The 12,117-nt window shown below is 53.0% G+C and overlaps 1 protein-coding gene across 3 annotated transcripts in view; it reads right to left on the bottom strand.

Annotated features, from left to right (window-relative positions):
• KCNN1 (potassium calcium-activated channel subfamily N member 1) overlaps window positions 1–12,117 on the bottom strand; it is a 46,938-nt gene that overhangs the window by 16,600 nt on the left and 18,221 nt on the right. For all 3 annotated transcript variants that reach the window (XR_008674216.2, XM_055372135.2, XM_031004699.3), the window contains 3 exons: window positions 8,331–8,813; window positions 7,434–7,529; window positions 377–795 (listed from right to left, as the gene is read on the bottom strand). Coding sequence is in view for 2 of the 3 variants with exons in the window: in XM_031004699.3 (XP_030860559.1) it covers window positions 377–795; window positions 7,434–7,529; window positions 8,331–8,813 (998 nt within the window). In the remaining variant the exon portion in view is untranslated. The remainder of the gene's footprint in view (window positions 1–376; window positions 796–7,433; window positions 7,530–8,330; window positions 8,814–12,117) is intronic.

The raw sequence follows: 12,117 nt of genomic DNA, 5'->3' as shown, positions 1-12,117 counted from the left end.
AGAGGGGACGGGGAGGCATCCCTGTGCCTGCTGCCTGCGCCCCCCGGGGCCAGAGATCGGGAGTCAGCCTCCCAGGGAGCCGAGGGGCTGGGAGAAGGAAGCTTGGGAGACCCTGGCAGGGAGGATGAGGGAGAGGGAGCTGGGGTCCCTCCCTGGTTGAGGGCAGCTGGGGACACAGGGTTAGGTCCCCAGGGAGGATGATTACTGAAGCCACAAACTGGAAGACAGGAGGCACCACGGGTGTCTTGCAGTCGGGTAGACAGAAGCAATGGCCAGGGTCGGGAGGGGCCCAGGGTCGGTGAAATCATGAATGGGCATGGAGGTCCAGGGAGACGGGGGCTGGGGGCTGGGGGGGCTCCAGGGGCGGGGGTCGCACCTCTCGCAGACGCGCACGGTCCAGGCCGCGATGATCCAGGAGGAGATGCTGAAGACCAGCAGCACGGTGCCGGGGCAGATGGTCATGAGTGTCTTCATGACGAAGCGCGTGTTGAAGGTGATCTTGTTGAGGGCCCCGATGCTGCGGCTTGAGGCGTCCGTGAAGATTTTGCTGTGCAGTAGCATCACCCGGCCCAGCAGGTAGAGGCGCAGGAACATGGGGATGGACAGCAGCACGTCCACATCGGCCTCGGCCACCGAGGGCGCGTACGTGAAGGCCAGCCGCGCCGTCCACGTGAAGCGGTAGTGGCCGGGCACCGGGTGAATGGCGCACACCGCCAGCTCTAGCGAGATGAGGAACACGCGCTCGCAGGTCATGGCGATGCGCCAGTCATCAGCCCCGTTGTCCACCATGAACAGCTGTGGAGGGCGGGAGGGAGCCAGCCATGGGTGTCAGGCACGCTCCGCGCTCCCTGCCCAGCCCCACCGCGCCCCCAGAGAGTGACATCAGCCTGGCCTGAAACCCCACAGGTTCGGATTTTTCTTTCTTTCTTTCTTTCTTTCTTTCTTTCTTTCTTTCTTTCTTTCTTTCTTTCCTTCCTTTCTTTCTTTCTTTCTTTCTTTCTTTCTTTCTTTCTTTCTTTCTTTCTTTCTTTTTTTTTTTTTTTTTTTTTTTTTTAGATGGAGTTTTGCTCTTATCGCCCAGGCTGGAGTGCAGTGGCACGATCTCTGCTCACTGCAATCTCCGCCTCCTGGGTGAAAGCAATTCTCCTGCCTCAGCCTCCGGAGTAGCTGGAATCACAGGCTTGCCCCACCACACCTGGCTAATTTTTGTATTTTTGGTAGAGATGGGGTTTCATCATGTTGGCCAGGCTAGTCTCGAATTCCTGACCTCAGGTGATCTGCCCACCTCGGCCTCCCAAAGTGCAGGGATTACAGGCGTAAGCCACCGTGCCCAGCCTCTTTTCTTTCTTTTTCTTTTTCTTGAGACAGGGTCTCACTCTGTCGCACAGGCTGTAGTGCAGTGGCGCAATCCTGGTTCACTTGGCTCATGCACCATGAAGACGATCTTGGCAACCTCTGCCTCCCGGGTTCAAGCAATTCTCCTGCCTCAGCCTCCCGAGTAGCTGGGATTACAGGTGCCTGCCACCATGCCCGGCTAATTTTTGTATTTTTAGTAGATACGGGGTTTCACCATGTTGGCCAGGCTGGTCTCAAACTCCTGACTTCAAGTGATCCACATGCCTCGGCCTCCCAAAGTGCTGGGATTACAGGTGTGAGCCACTGTGCCTGGTGAGGATTTTTCTTTTCTTTTTCCTTTTTTTGGAGACAAGGTCTTGCTCTGTGCCTGGGCTGGAGTGCAGTGGTGCAATCACAGCTCACTGCAGTCTTGACCTCCTGGGCTCAAGTGATCCTCCCGCCTCAGTCTCCTCCTGAGGAGCTGGGATTACAGGCATGCAACACCATGCCTGGCTAATTTTTTAAATTTCCTGTAGAGATGGGGTCTCCCTATTTTGCCCAGGCCGGTCTAAAACTCCTGGCCTCAAGTGTCCTCCTGCCTCAGCCTCCCAGAGTGCTGGAATCACAGGTGTAAGCAACCGCACCAGCTTCAAATTTTTCCAAGAGAAGTCAGAAACGTGACCTCGTATGCAAAACTCTCTAGTTCTCAGCACTGGCCACAATTCGAACGAAATATCAGATGAGTGTTCCCCAAAAAGTTCAACATAGAGTTACTAATGACCCAGCAATCCCACTCCTAGACAGACTCAAGAGAAACTAAAACAAGTGTTGAAGCAAACCCTTGGACAGACACATTCACAACGGCACTATTCACAACCTCCAAAAGTGGAAACAGAATGGGTGCAGTGGCTCCTGCCTGTAATCCCAGTGCTTTGGGAGGCAGGAGGACTGCCTGAGGCCAGCAGTTTGAGACCAGCCCAGGCAACATGGCAAAACCCCGTCTCTACTAAAAATACAAAAAAAAAAAAAAAAAAAAAAAAAATTAGCTAGGTGTGGTGGTGGGTGCCTGTAATCTCAGCCTTGAGAGGCTGACGCACAAGAATCATTTGAACCTGGGAGGCAGAGGTTGCAGTGAGCCAAGATTGCGCCACTGCACTCCAGCCTGGGCAACAGAGTGAGACTCTGTCTCGATAAAAAAAAAAAAGAAAAGAAAAAGAAAAAGAAAATTAATGCAGAGATGGGGACTCGCTCTGTTGCCCAGGCTGGTTTTGAACTCCTGGGCTCCAGCAGTCCTCCCACCTCAGCCTCCCAAAGTGCTGAGATTCCAGGTGTGGGTGCCCAGCCCTTCACTGTACTTTTCTCTTCCTTCTGAACGTGTGTATAACTCTTAAGTATCTTTTTTTTTCCTTTTTCACGTGTCATTTTAAAAATAAGAAGCAATAAAGTCATTCTAAAATAAGAAAAAGAAAAAAAAGTCACTTCCTTAAAATGTGGCGGCCGCGCGTTCTAGGGGCCTCCTCCGCTCGCACATCGGCAAAGCGTTGACATAAAGGACACCCTGCAGCGCCACTGCTCGCCCTCCATGGGGTACCCTGGCCATGTCCAGGGCCAGTCCTAGGGGAGATGAGCGGAGCGCCAAGATACATAACATCTGTCAGTTACGGAGCCGGGACCAATCATATTGGAGCTGGAGGCAAAAGGTATCATCAGGAATGCGGCCACGCCCCCTCCCCCACCCCCGCCCTTTTTTTTGAGACCGGGTCCTGCTCTGGCGGGATCATAGCTTACTGGAGCTTGTAACTCCTGGAGCTTCTAACTCCTTCCTTTTTTTTTTTTTTTTTTTTTGAGACGGAGTCTCGCTCCGTTGCCCAGGCTGGAGTGCAGTGACGCGATCTCGGCTCACTGCAAGCTCCTACTCCGGGTTCACGCCATTCTCCTGCCTCAGCCTCCCGAGTAGCTGGGACTATAGGCGCCCGCCACCACGCCTGGCTAATGTTTTGTATTTTTAGTAGAGACAGGGTTTCACCGTGTTAGCCAGGATGGTCTCCATCTCCCGACCTCGTGATCTGCCCGCCTCGGCCTCCCAAAGTGCTGGGATTACAGGTGTGAGCCCAGCCTTTTTTTTTTTTTAAGAGGAGGGGGTCTTGCTATGTTACCGTCCATACTGCCTCCATTTTGTTGTTTGTTTTGTTTTGTTTTTTTGTTTTGAGAGGGAGTCTCATTCTGTCCCCCAGGCTGGTGTGCAGTGGCGCGATCATGGCTCACTGCAGCCTTGACCTCCCTGGGCTCAGGTGATCCTCCCACCTCAACCTCCCAAGTAGCTGGAACTACAGATGTGTACCACCATGCCTGGCTAACTGTTTAAAAAATTTTTGTGTAGAGACGGTGTTTCACTATGTTGCCCAGGCTGATCTCGAACTCCTGTGCTCGAGCGATCCTCCTGCCTCGGCCTTCCAAAGTATTGGGATTACAGGCATGAGTCACTGTGTCCAGCCTGAATTACAGTTAAAAAAAAAAAAGCCGGGTCTGTGGCTCACACCTATAATCCCAACACTTTAGGAGGCCGAGGCAGGAGGATCACTCTAGCCCAGGAGTTCGAGACCAGCCTGGGCAACATAGGAAAATCCTGTCTTTATATATGTATGGTTTTATATATCTATATATATAAGGTTTTACATTTAGCTGGGCATGGTGGTCTGTGCCTGTGGTCCCAGCTACTTGGAGGGCTGAGGCAGAAGGACTCCTTGATCCCAGGAGGTACAAGCTGCAGTGAACTATGACTGCACCACTGTACTCCAGCCTGGGCGACAGAACGAGATCCTGTGTTTAAAAAAAAAAAAACAACAAAAACAGGCTGGGCAGTGGCTCATGCCTGTAATCCCAGCACTTTGGAAGGCCGAGGCGGGTGGAACACGAGGTCAGGAGTTCAAGACCAGCCTGGCTAACATGGTGAAACCCCATCTCTACGAAAAATACAAAAATTGGCCAGGTGTGGTGGCAGGTACCTGTAATCCCAGCTACTCGGGAGGCTGAGGCAGGAGAATGACTTGAACCCAGGAGGCGGAGGTTGCAATGAGCTGAGATTGCACCACTGTACTCCAGCCTGGGTGACAGAGCAAGACGCCATCTCAAAAAAAAAACAAAAAAAACAAAAAAAAAACAAGTATACATATATGAAATTCACAAACCGTACAATTCTCCCATTTAAAGTGCACAATTCAGTGGGATTTAGTACACCTCTTCTATCTAATTTCAGAACACTTCCATCACCCCAAAAGGGAGCCCTGTCCCCATTAGCAGTCGCTCCTTTCCCAGCCCCCGGCAACCACTAATCTCCTCTCTGTCTCTGCGGATTTGCATCTTCTGAAAATTTCACATAAATGGAAGCATGCGATTTGTGGCCTTTTATGTCTGGGTTCTTCTGCTGAGCGTCGTATTTCTGAGGTTCATCCATGTTCAGTATCAGAAATTGTTATAGGTTGATTTGTGTTCTGCTGAAAAAGATATGTTGGCATCCTGACCTCTAGTACCTCTGAATGTGCTCTTATATGGAGATAAGGTCTTTATAGAGGTCATCTCATTAAATGAGGTCATTGTAACGAGGTCGGCTAGTTAAAATGAAGTTAAGCTGGAATCAGGCCAGGTATAGTGGCTCACGCCTGAAATCTCAGCACTTTGGGAGGCTGAAGTGGGAGGATCGCTTCAGCCCAGGAGTTCAAGACCAGCCTGGCCAACATGGTAAGACCCCCTTTCTACAAAAAAAGCAAAAAATTTAAAAATTAGCTGGGCATGGTGGCAAGTGCTTGTAATCCCAGCTACCTGGGGGCTGAGGTGGGAGGACTGTGTAAGCCCAGGATGTTGAGGCTGCAGTGATCTGTGATCAAGCCACTGCATTCTAGTGTGGGTGACAGAGTGAAACTCTGTCTCAAAAAGAAAAGTGGAATCATCTAATTACAGTGGGCCCTAATCCAATAATGACTGGTGTTCTTATTTTAAAAAGGGGAAATTTGGACACAGACACTCTCAAAGGGAGAGCATCATGTGATCCTCAAGGCAGAGATTGGAGTGACACATCTCCTAAGCTGAGAACCCCCAAAATTGCCAGCAGCAACCAAAAGCTAGGAGAGAGGCCTGGGACGGATTGTCTCTCATGGCTCTCAGAAGGAACCAACCCTGCTAACACCTTGATCTCAGACTTCTATACTCCAGAACTTTCAGACAATACATTTCTGCTGTTTTGGTGTTTCGTTCTTTTGTTAAGGTTGAATAGGCCAGGCATGGTGGCTCACGCTTGTAATCCCAGCACTTTGGGAGGCCAAGGTGGGAGGATCACCTGAGGTCAGGAGTTCGAGACCAGCCTGGCCAATATGGTGAAACCCCATCTGTACTAAAAATACAAAAATTAGCCAGGCGTGGTGGCGGGCACCTGTAATCCCAGCCACTCAGGAGACTGAGGCAGGAGAATCACTCGAACCTGGGAGGCGGAGGTTGCAGTGAGCCAAGATCACGCCACTGCACTCCAGCCTGGGCAACAGAGTGAGACTCCATCTCAAAAAAAAAAAAAGGTTATGCTGGGCGCGGTGGCTCACGCCCGTAATCCCAGCACCTTGGGAGGCTGAGGCGGGCAGATCACCTGAGGTTGGGAGTTCGAGACCACCCTGACCAACATGGAGAAACCCCGTCTCTACTAAAAATACAAAATTAGCTGGGTGTGGTGGCACATGCCTGTAATCCCAGCTGCTCGGGAGGCTGAGGCAGGAGAATTGCTTGAACCCAGGAGGCGTAGGTTGCGGTGAGCTGGAGATCGTGCCATTGCACTCCAGCCTGGACAACAACAGTGAAACTCCGTCTCAAAAAAAAAAAAGGTTGAATAATTGTCCATTGTACAGGTGCACTACATTTTATTTATCCATTCATGCCTGGATGGACATTTGGATGTTGTTTCTGCTTTTTGGCTACTTTGTATTTTTGTTTTTTTGAGACGGAGTCTTGCTCTGTTGCCCAGGCTGGAGTGCAATGGTTCGATCTCAGCTCACTGCAACCTCTGCCTCCCAGGTTCAAGTGATTCTCCTGCCACAGCCTCCCAAGTAGCTGGGATTACGTGCACCCGATATCATGCCTGGCTAATTTTTGTAGAGACGGAGTTTCACCACGTTGACCAAGCTGGTCTTGAACTCCTGACCCCAAGTGATCCACCCGCCTCGGCCTCCCAAAGTGCTGGGATCACAGGTGTGATTTTTGGCTACTTTGAACAGTGCTGTTATCAACATGCATGTGCAGCCGTGCAATGGTGGCTCATGCCTGTAAAGTCCCAACACTTTGGGAGGGTGAGGTGGGCCGATCACTTGAGCCCACGAGTTTGAGCCCAGCCTGGGCAATATGGCGAGACACTGACAAGACAATACAAAAATTAGCCAGGCGTGGTGGTGCGCAGCTGTAGTCCCAGCTACTCGGGAGGCTGTGGCAGGAAAATCTCTTGAACACAAGAGGTCAAAGCTATGACTGCATCACTGCACTCCAGCCTGGGCAACAGAGTGAGACCCTGTCTCAAAAACTAAACAAATAGGCCAGGAGCAGTGGCTGACACCTGTAATCCTAGCACTTTGGGAGGCTGAGACGGGTGGATCACTGGAGGTCAGGAGTTCGAGACCAGCCTGGCCAACATGGTGAAATCCTGTCTCTACTAGAAATACAAAAATTAGCAAGGTGTGGTGCCATGCGCCTGTAATCCCAGCTACTCGGGAGACTGAGGCAGAAGAATCGCTCGAACCCAGGAGGCAGAGGTTGCAGCGAGCCAAGATCGCACCACTGCACTCCAGCCTGGAAGCAACCCGTGTGTCCCAGAGTCCCAGCTCAGCCCCTCACTTTCTCACTATGTGTTCTTTTTTGTAAATAATCAGTGAAAATTCAAACACAGATGTGTGTTTCAAGGAAAGCTAGAATGATGGAAACTGTGTGTCTTTATGGAGATCTTTTTTCTATCAGAAGCCAATTATTCATCCTTTTATGTTTTGAGGGGATGGGGTCTAAGGTGGGCTGGTGTTGGGGGATCTGGGGTTTGAGGAGAGGAGCTGCTTCCTGCAGTATTCAGCACTGACCTGGATCTCCCGGGCATGGTAGAGAACAACGAGACCCAGCAGGATGGCCGTGGAGAGGCTGATGAGGCATTTGAGTGCGAATGAGTACAGAGACTCCTGGTAAAGAGAGAGGACACAGCCGGATGGACGCTGGAGGCGGTGGGCCGGCGGCCCTCCCATCCCCTTACCCTGGCTCCCGGGCATGGGAGTCAGCCAAATGGGGCTCTTCCCAGTGGCTTCTCCCACTGTACCCCGCATTTCTGCTAGTTCCCCAGTCCTGGGGCTGCTGTGTGTGAAACAGCTTATCAGGGCTGGGCGTGCAGCATGTGCTGTGTTCAGGAAACGGTGCTCTCCTGTCCTTATTCCTGGGGACTGGGCTGACAGCAAGACGTGTCCAGTGCTTCACAGTTTATGAGGCCTGGCCTCACTTGGGCACAGCACTTCACAGTTCACAAGGCCGGACCTCATCCAGCCTCGGCACTTCAGAGTTTATAGGCTGACACAGCCCTGATCTCTCTCCATCCTCACACATTCTAGGTGGCATGAGGGAACCCACAGCCAGGCTTGTAACCTGGACGCACTCACTCTCGGAAGGGGAAGATGATCTTCTGTTGCACCCCAGAGCAGGCCCACTCTGGGGAACCCCTGTCCTGGGGGGAAGCCCCCCTCCGCCTTAAGCCAGGGTGCAGCCTCTTGACACCTGGCCAGGGAATGGGCTGGAACCTTCCTTCCCCATGTGCAGCCTCCCTGCTACCTTCCTGGAGGTGGGTATGCAGAAGGCCAGGGAGCCCTCACCTCCGGGAGCCCCCTAACACTCCCTATCTCCCGGGGGGCCCTGCCACCCCCAACCCCATGTCAAGAAAGCTAGGCGGGCTCGGTGGAACCTCCCTGGAGTGCCTGGGGGAGGACCACGCCTACCTTGGTGTACACCCCCCAGGACAGCTCGGTCTCCGTCACCATGACGACGATGCCAAACATGCCGAAAATGAGGGCATAGTCGCTGAGGCGCTTCCGCTTCTCGAAGAGCGCCCGCCGGTGGCCCAGGCGGTGGCCCACATTTGAGGGTTTCCCCGAGGCCCTCTGCCTGCCGGCCTCATCTTCCTCATCATCCTCGTCATCGTCCTGGTCCTGGGGCTGCCCCCGGGGGCTGCCGGGTGAGGGCCGGGCTGGCTCACTCTTGGCCACTACCACCTGGAGGCCCGGGCTGTGCGGGGGTTGTGGGGGGTGACCGGCCTCAGGGTCCGGAGGGTCTCGTCCCAGGGCGCCCGGCCCGCTGCCCAGCGGCCGCCCCACGCTGCCATTGTAGCTGTGGCTGTTCATGACTACCTGGGTGCAGGGGTTGGGCTCGCTGCAGGCCGCCCGGGGCCCGGCATGGCTCAGCGGCTGGGCTCCTGCACTGACCTGCAAGGGCACAGAGGGACATGGTCACAGCAGGGTCCAGCTTACTGACCAGAAAGGCAAGGACCATCCTGGCCAACCCAGAACGTTCTAAGTTTGGGAGTGGCCCAGAGTGCTGACACGTGGGTTTACCATCCCAGAAACATCTGAGTCAGCCTGAATCCCTCCCCTGCTCAAAGCCCTGCCATGGCTCCCCAGTGCCATCTCATTGAAAAAATCAACCCCAGAGAGCCGGGCATGGTGGTGCAGCTCTGGTAATTGCAGCTACTTAGGAGGCCAAGGCAGAAGGACCGCTTGAGTTCAGGAGTTCGAAACTGGCCTGGCCAACATGGCGAAAACCAGTCTCTACTAAAAATACAAAAATTAGCCAGGCGTAGTGGTGCATGCCTGTAGTCCCAGCTACTTGGGAGGCTGAGGCAGAAGAATCGCTTGAACCCAGGAAGCAGAGGCTGTAGTGAGCCAAGATCATGCCATTGCACTCCAGCCTGGGTGGCAGAGTGAGACTATGTCTCAAAAAAAAGAAAAAGAACAAAGAAACTCCAGAGCTGGGCCCAGTGGTGCACACTTGTAATCACAGCTACTCAGAGACTGAGACTGGAGGATCACTTGAGTCCGGGGGTTTAAATCCAGCCTGGACAACATAACAAGACCCGATCTCTAAAAAAAACAAAAACAAAAACAAAAAAAATAAAACACCAAACTCTTCACTATGGCCAAGGGGCCCTCTGTATCTGGTTCCCACCTATCTCGTCCTTCTTACTCTCCCCAGACCCAATCCCTCCAGCCACAATGGTCTCCCAATCACCAGATTCCAACAAGTTCATCCTTCTCTGATACCTTGCACAGGCTGTGCCCTCTGCCTGGAATGCCCCCCTACCAGACCCCTGCCTGCTGACTTTATGTGTATCCAAGCACCTAGAACAATGCCTAGCAAACAGATGACACTCAGGAAACACTTGCTGAACGCTGGAAGATGAAATCTACCAACGGGCTTGCCTGGGAGGATAGGGTGGCTAATGGTATGCTTAGAAGGTGGTTTTCATCTGAGCTCATCCTCTTCCAACCTTCAGACTCTTGGATGAGTTAACCTCACCTCACCGTGCCTCCTGCATTTGTAGGCTCCTGCACTGTGGCCTATGGGACATTAGGGACCCTGGCTGTGGCTACAGAGATCCTGAGGCTCCCTCCTGCCTGGGCAGGAGGGGATCCATAATCTCCAAACAGATTCCAAACAGAATCCAAATGGATTCCAGGAGGGGATCCATAATCTCCAAACAGTGTGGCAATGCAGGATTTAACTCCAAGATCCAGAATCGATTCTGCAGGGCTTTGTAAGACATAAGACATGCTTGGCTGGGCTCTATGATCTCAGGCTAGCCTGTTTCCCTGCCAGGCTATTTGAAAAGCACCCTGTGTGATTACAGAGCAATGTCCTGTGGCATCATGTGTGAGAGCAGGGACCTCAATGATGGTGACATAGTCATCATGCTCACCAAGGCATTGAGAGGCTGTCTGAGTCTCTGGATCCAACTTGTCAGATTCTCCCCTGCCCTGCCCAGCCCAGTATCTCAGACCCTCAAATGCACTCCTTGCCTGCTCTGTAGCCCAGGCTGGAGTGCAGTGGGGCAATCCTAGCTCACTGCAGCCTCGGACTCCTGGGCTCAAGCGATCCTCCCACCTCAGCCTCCCAAGCAGCCAGGACTACAGGTATGCGCCACCACCCCCAGCTAATGATTTATTTTTCCGAGATCAGATGAGATCGGGAGTGTTCAGGGTGGTATGGCCATAGATGATTTATTTTTATTTCTAGTAGAGATCAGGCCTTGCTACATTGCCCAGGCTGGTCTGGAACTCCTGGGCTCCAGTGATCCTCCCTCCTTGTCCTCCCAAAGTGTTGGGATTACAGGCATGAGCCACTGCGCTGGGTCCCAGGCTCCATTCTTTATGTAAATGTTCTCCTGAATCCTAACACTGCCAAGAAGTGGGTCCTGGGATTTGGCCAGTTTTACAGATGGGGAAACTGTGGCATGATGTTGTGAAAGAACCTGCCTGGGCCGGGCACGGTGGCTCACGCCTGGAATCCCAGCACTTTGGGAGGCCAAGGTGGGCAGATCATCTGAGGTCAGGAGCTCGAGACCAGCCTGACCAACATGGTGAAACCCCGTCTCTACTAAAAAGACAAAAAATTAGCCGGGCGTGGTGGCCCATGCCTGTAATCCCACCTACTCAGGAGGTTGAGACAGGAGAATCGCTTGAACCCGGGAGGCAGAGGTTGCAGTGAGCTGAGATCATGCCATTGCACTCCAGCCTGGGCAACAAGAGCAAAACTCCGTCTCAAAAAATAAAAATACAAACCTGCCTGAAGACACACCTTCTCCTTGCAGGGAAGATTCTGGACCCGGCTCCTTTGTGAGATTTTCCCAACAAGCTGGGCAGGGGTGGGTGGAGGGCCAAGTGTTATCCCCTTTGAAATGGTCACAACAGCATGCACTGGGGGTCCCCCATGTGCCAGGCCTGGGAGAAGGGTTGGGGGGCAGCTGTGTGCACAGGCAGGACACTTCCCACCCCCACTGGGGGTGACAGACTAACAGATCGTCATTCCAGGACACAGCAAGATGAGCCACACTGGCTGGGTGCGGTGGCTCACGCCTGTAATCCCAGCACTTTGGGAGGCCGAGGTGGGCAGATCACTTGAGGTCAGGAGTTTGAGGCCAGCCTGGCCAACATGGTGAAATCCTGTCTCTACTAAAACTACAAAAATTAGCCAGGTGTGGTGGTGGGCACCTGTAATCCCAGCTACTTGGGAGGCTGAGGCAGGAGAATCACTTGAACCCGGGAGGTGGAGGCTGCAGTGAGCTGAGATCACGCCACTGCACTCCAGCCTGGGCAACAGAGTGAAACTCTGTCTCAAAAAAAAAAAAAAAAAAAAGAGCTACACTGCTGGGTTGGACATGGGTGACTTTGGCCGCCGCACACATTGCAGGACCACCTATGCCTTTGTCCGGCACCCCCCATACTGTGTCTGTCCCTCACGATGTGTCTCCAGATACTGGTGTCAGCACACAGGAGTGCAAGAATCATTCCTTCGTGGCCGGGCGTGGTGGCTCATGCCTGTAATTCCAGCACTTTGGGAGGCTGAGGCGGGTAGATCACTTGAGGTCAGGAGTTCAAGACCAGCTTGGCCAACATGGCAAAACTGGCTGGGCGCGGTGGCTCACACCTGTAATCCCAGCACTCTGGGAGGCCGAGGTGGGTGGATCACCTGAAGTCAGGAGTTCAAGACCAGCCTGGCCAACATAGTGAAACC

This window comes from Gorilla gorilla, chromosome 20 (genome assembly GCF_029281585.2).
Source record: "Gorilla gorilla gorilla isolate KB3781 chromosome 20, NHGRI_mGorGor1-v2.1_pri, whole genome shotgun sequence".
NCBI lineage: Eukaryota > Metazoa > Chordata > Mammalia > Primates > Hominidae > Gorilla > Gorilla gorilla.
The sequence above is the reverse complement of the archived record's forward strand: the minus strand, read 5'-3'. Positions and strand labels throughout refer to the sequence as shown.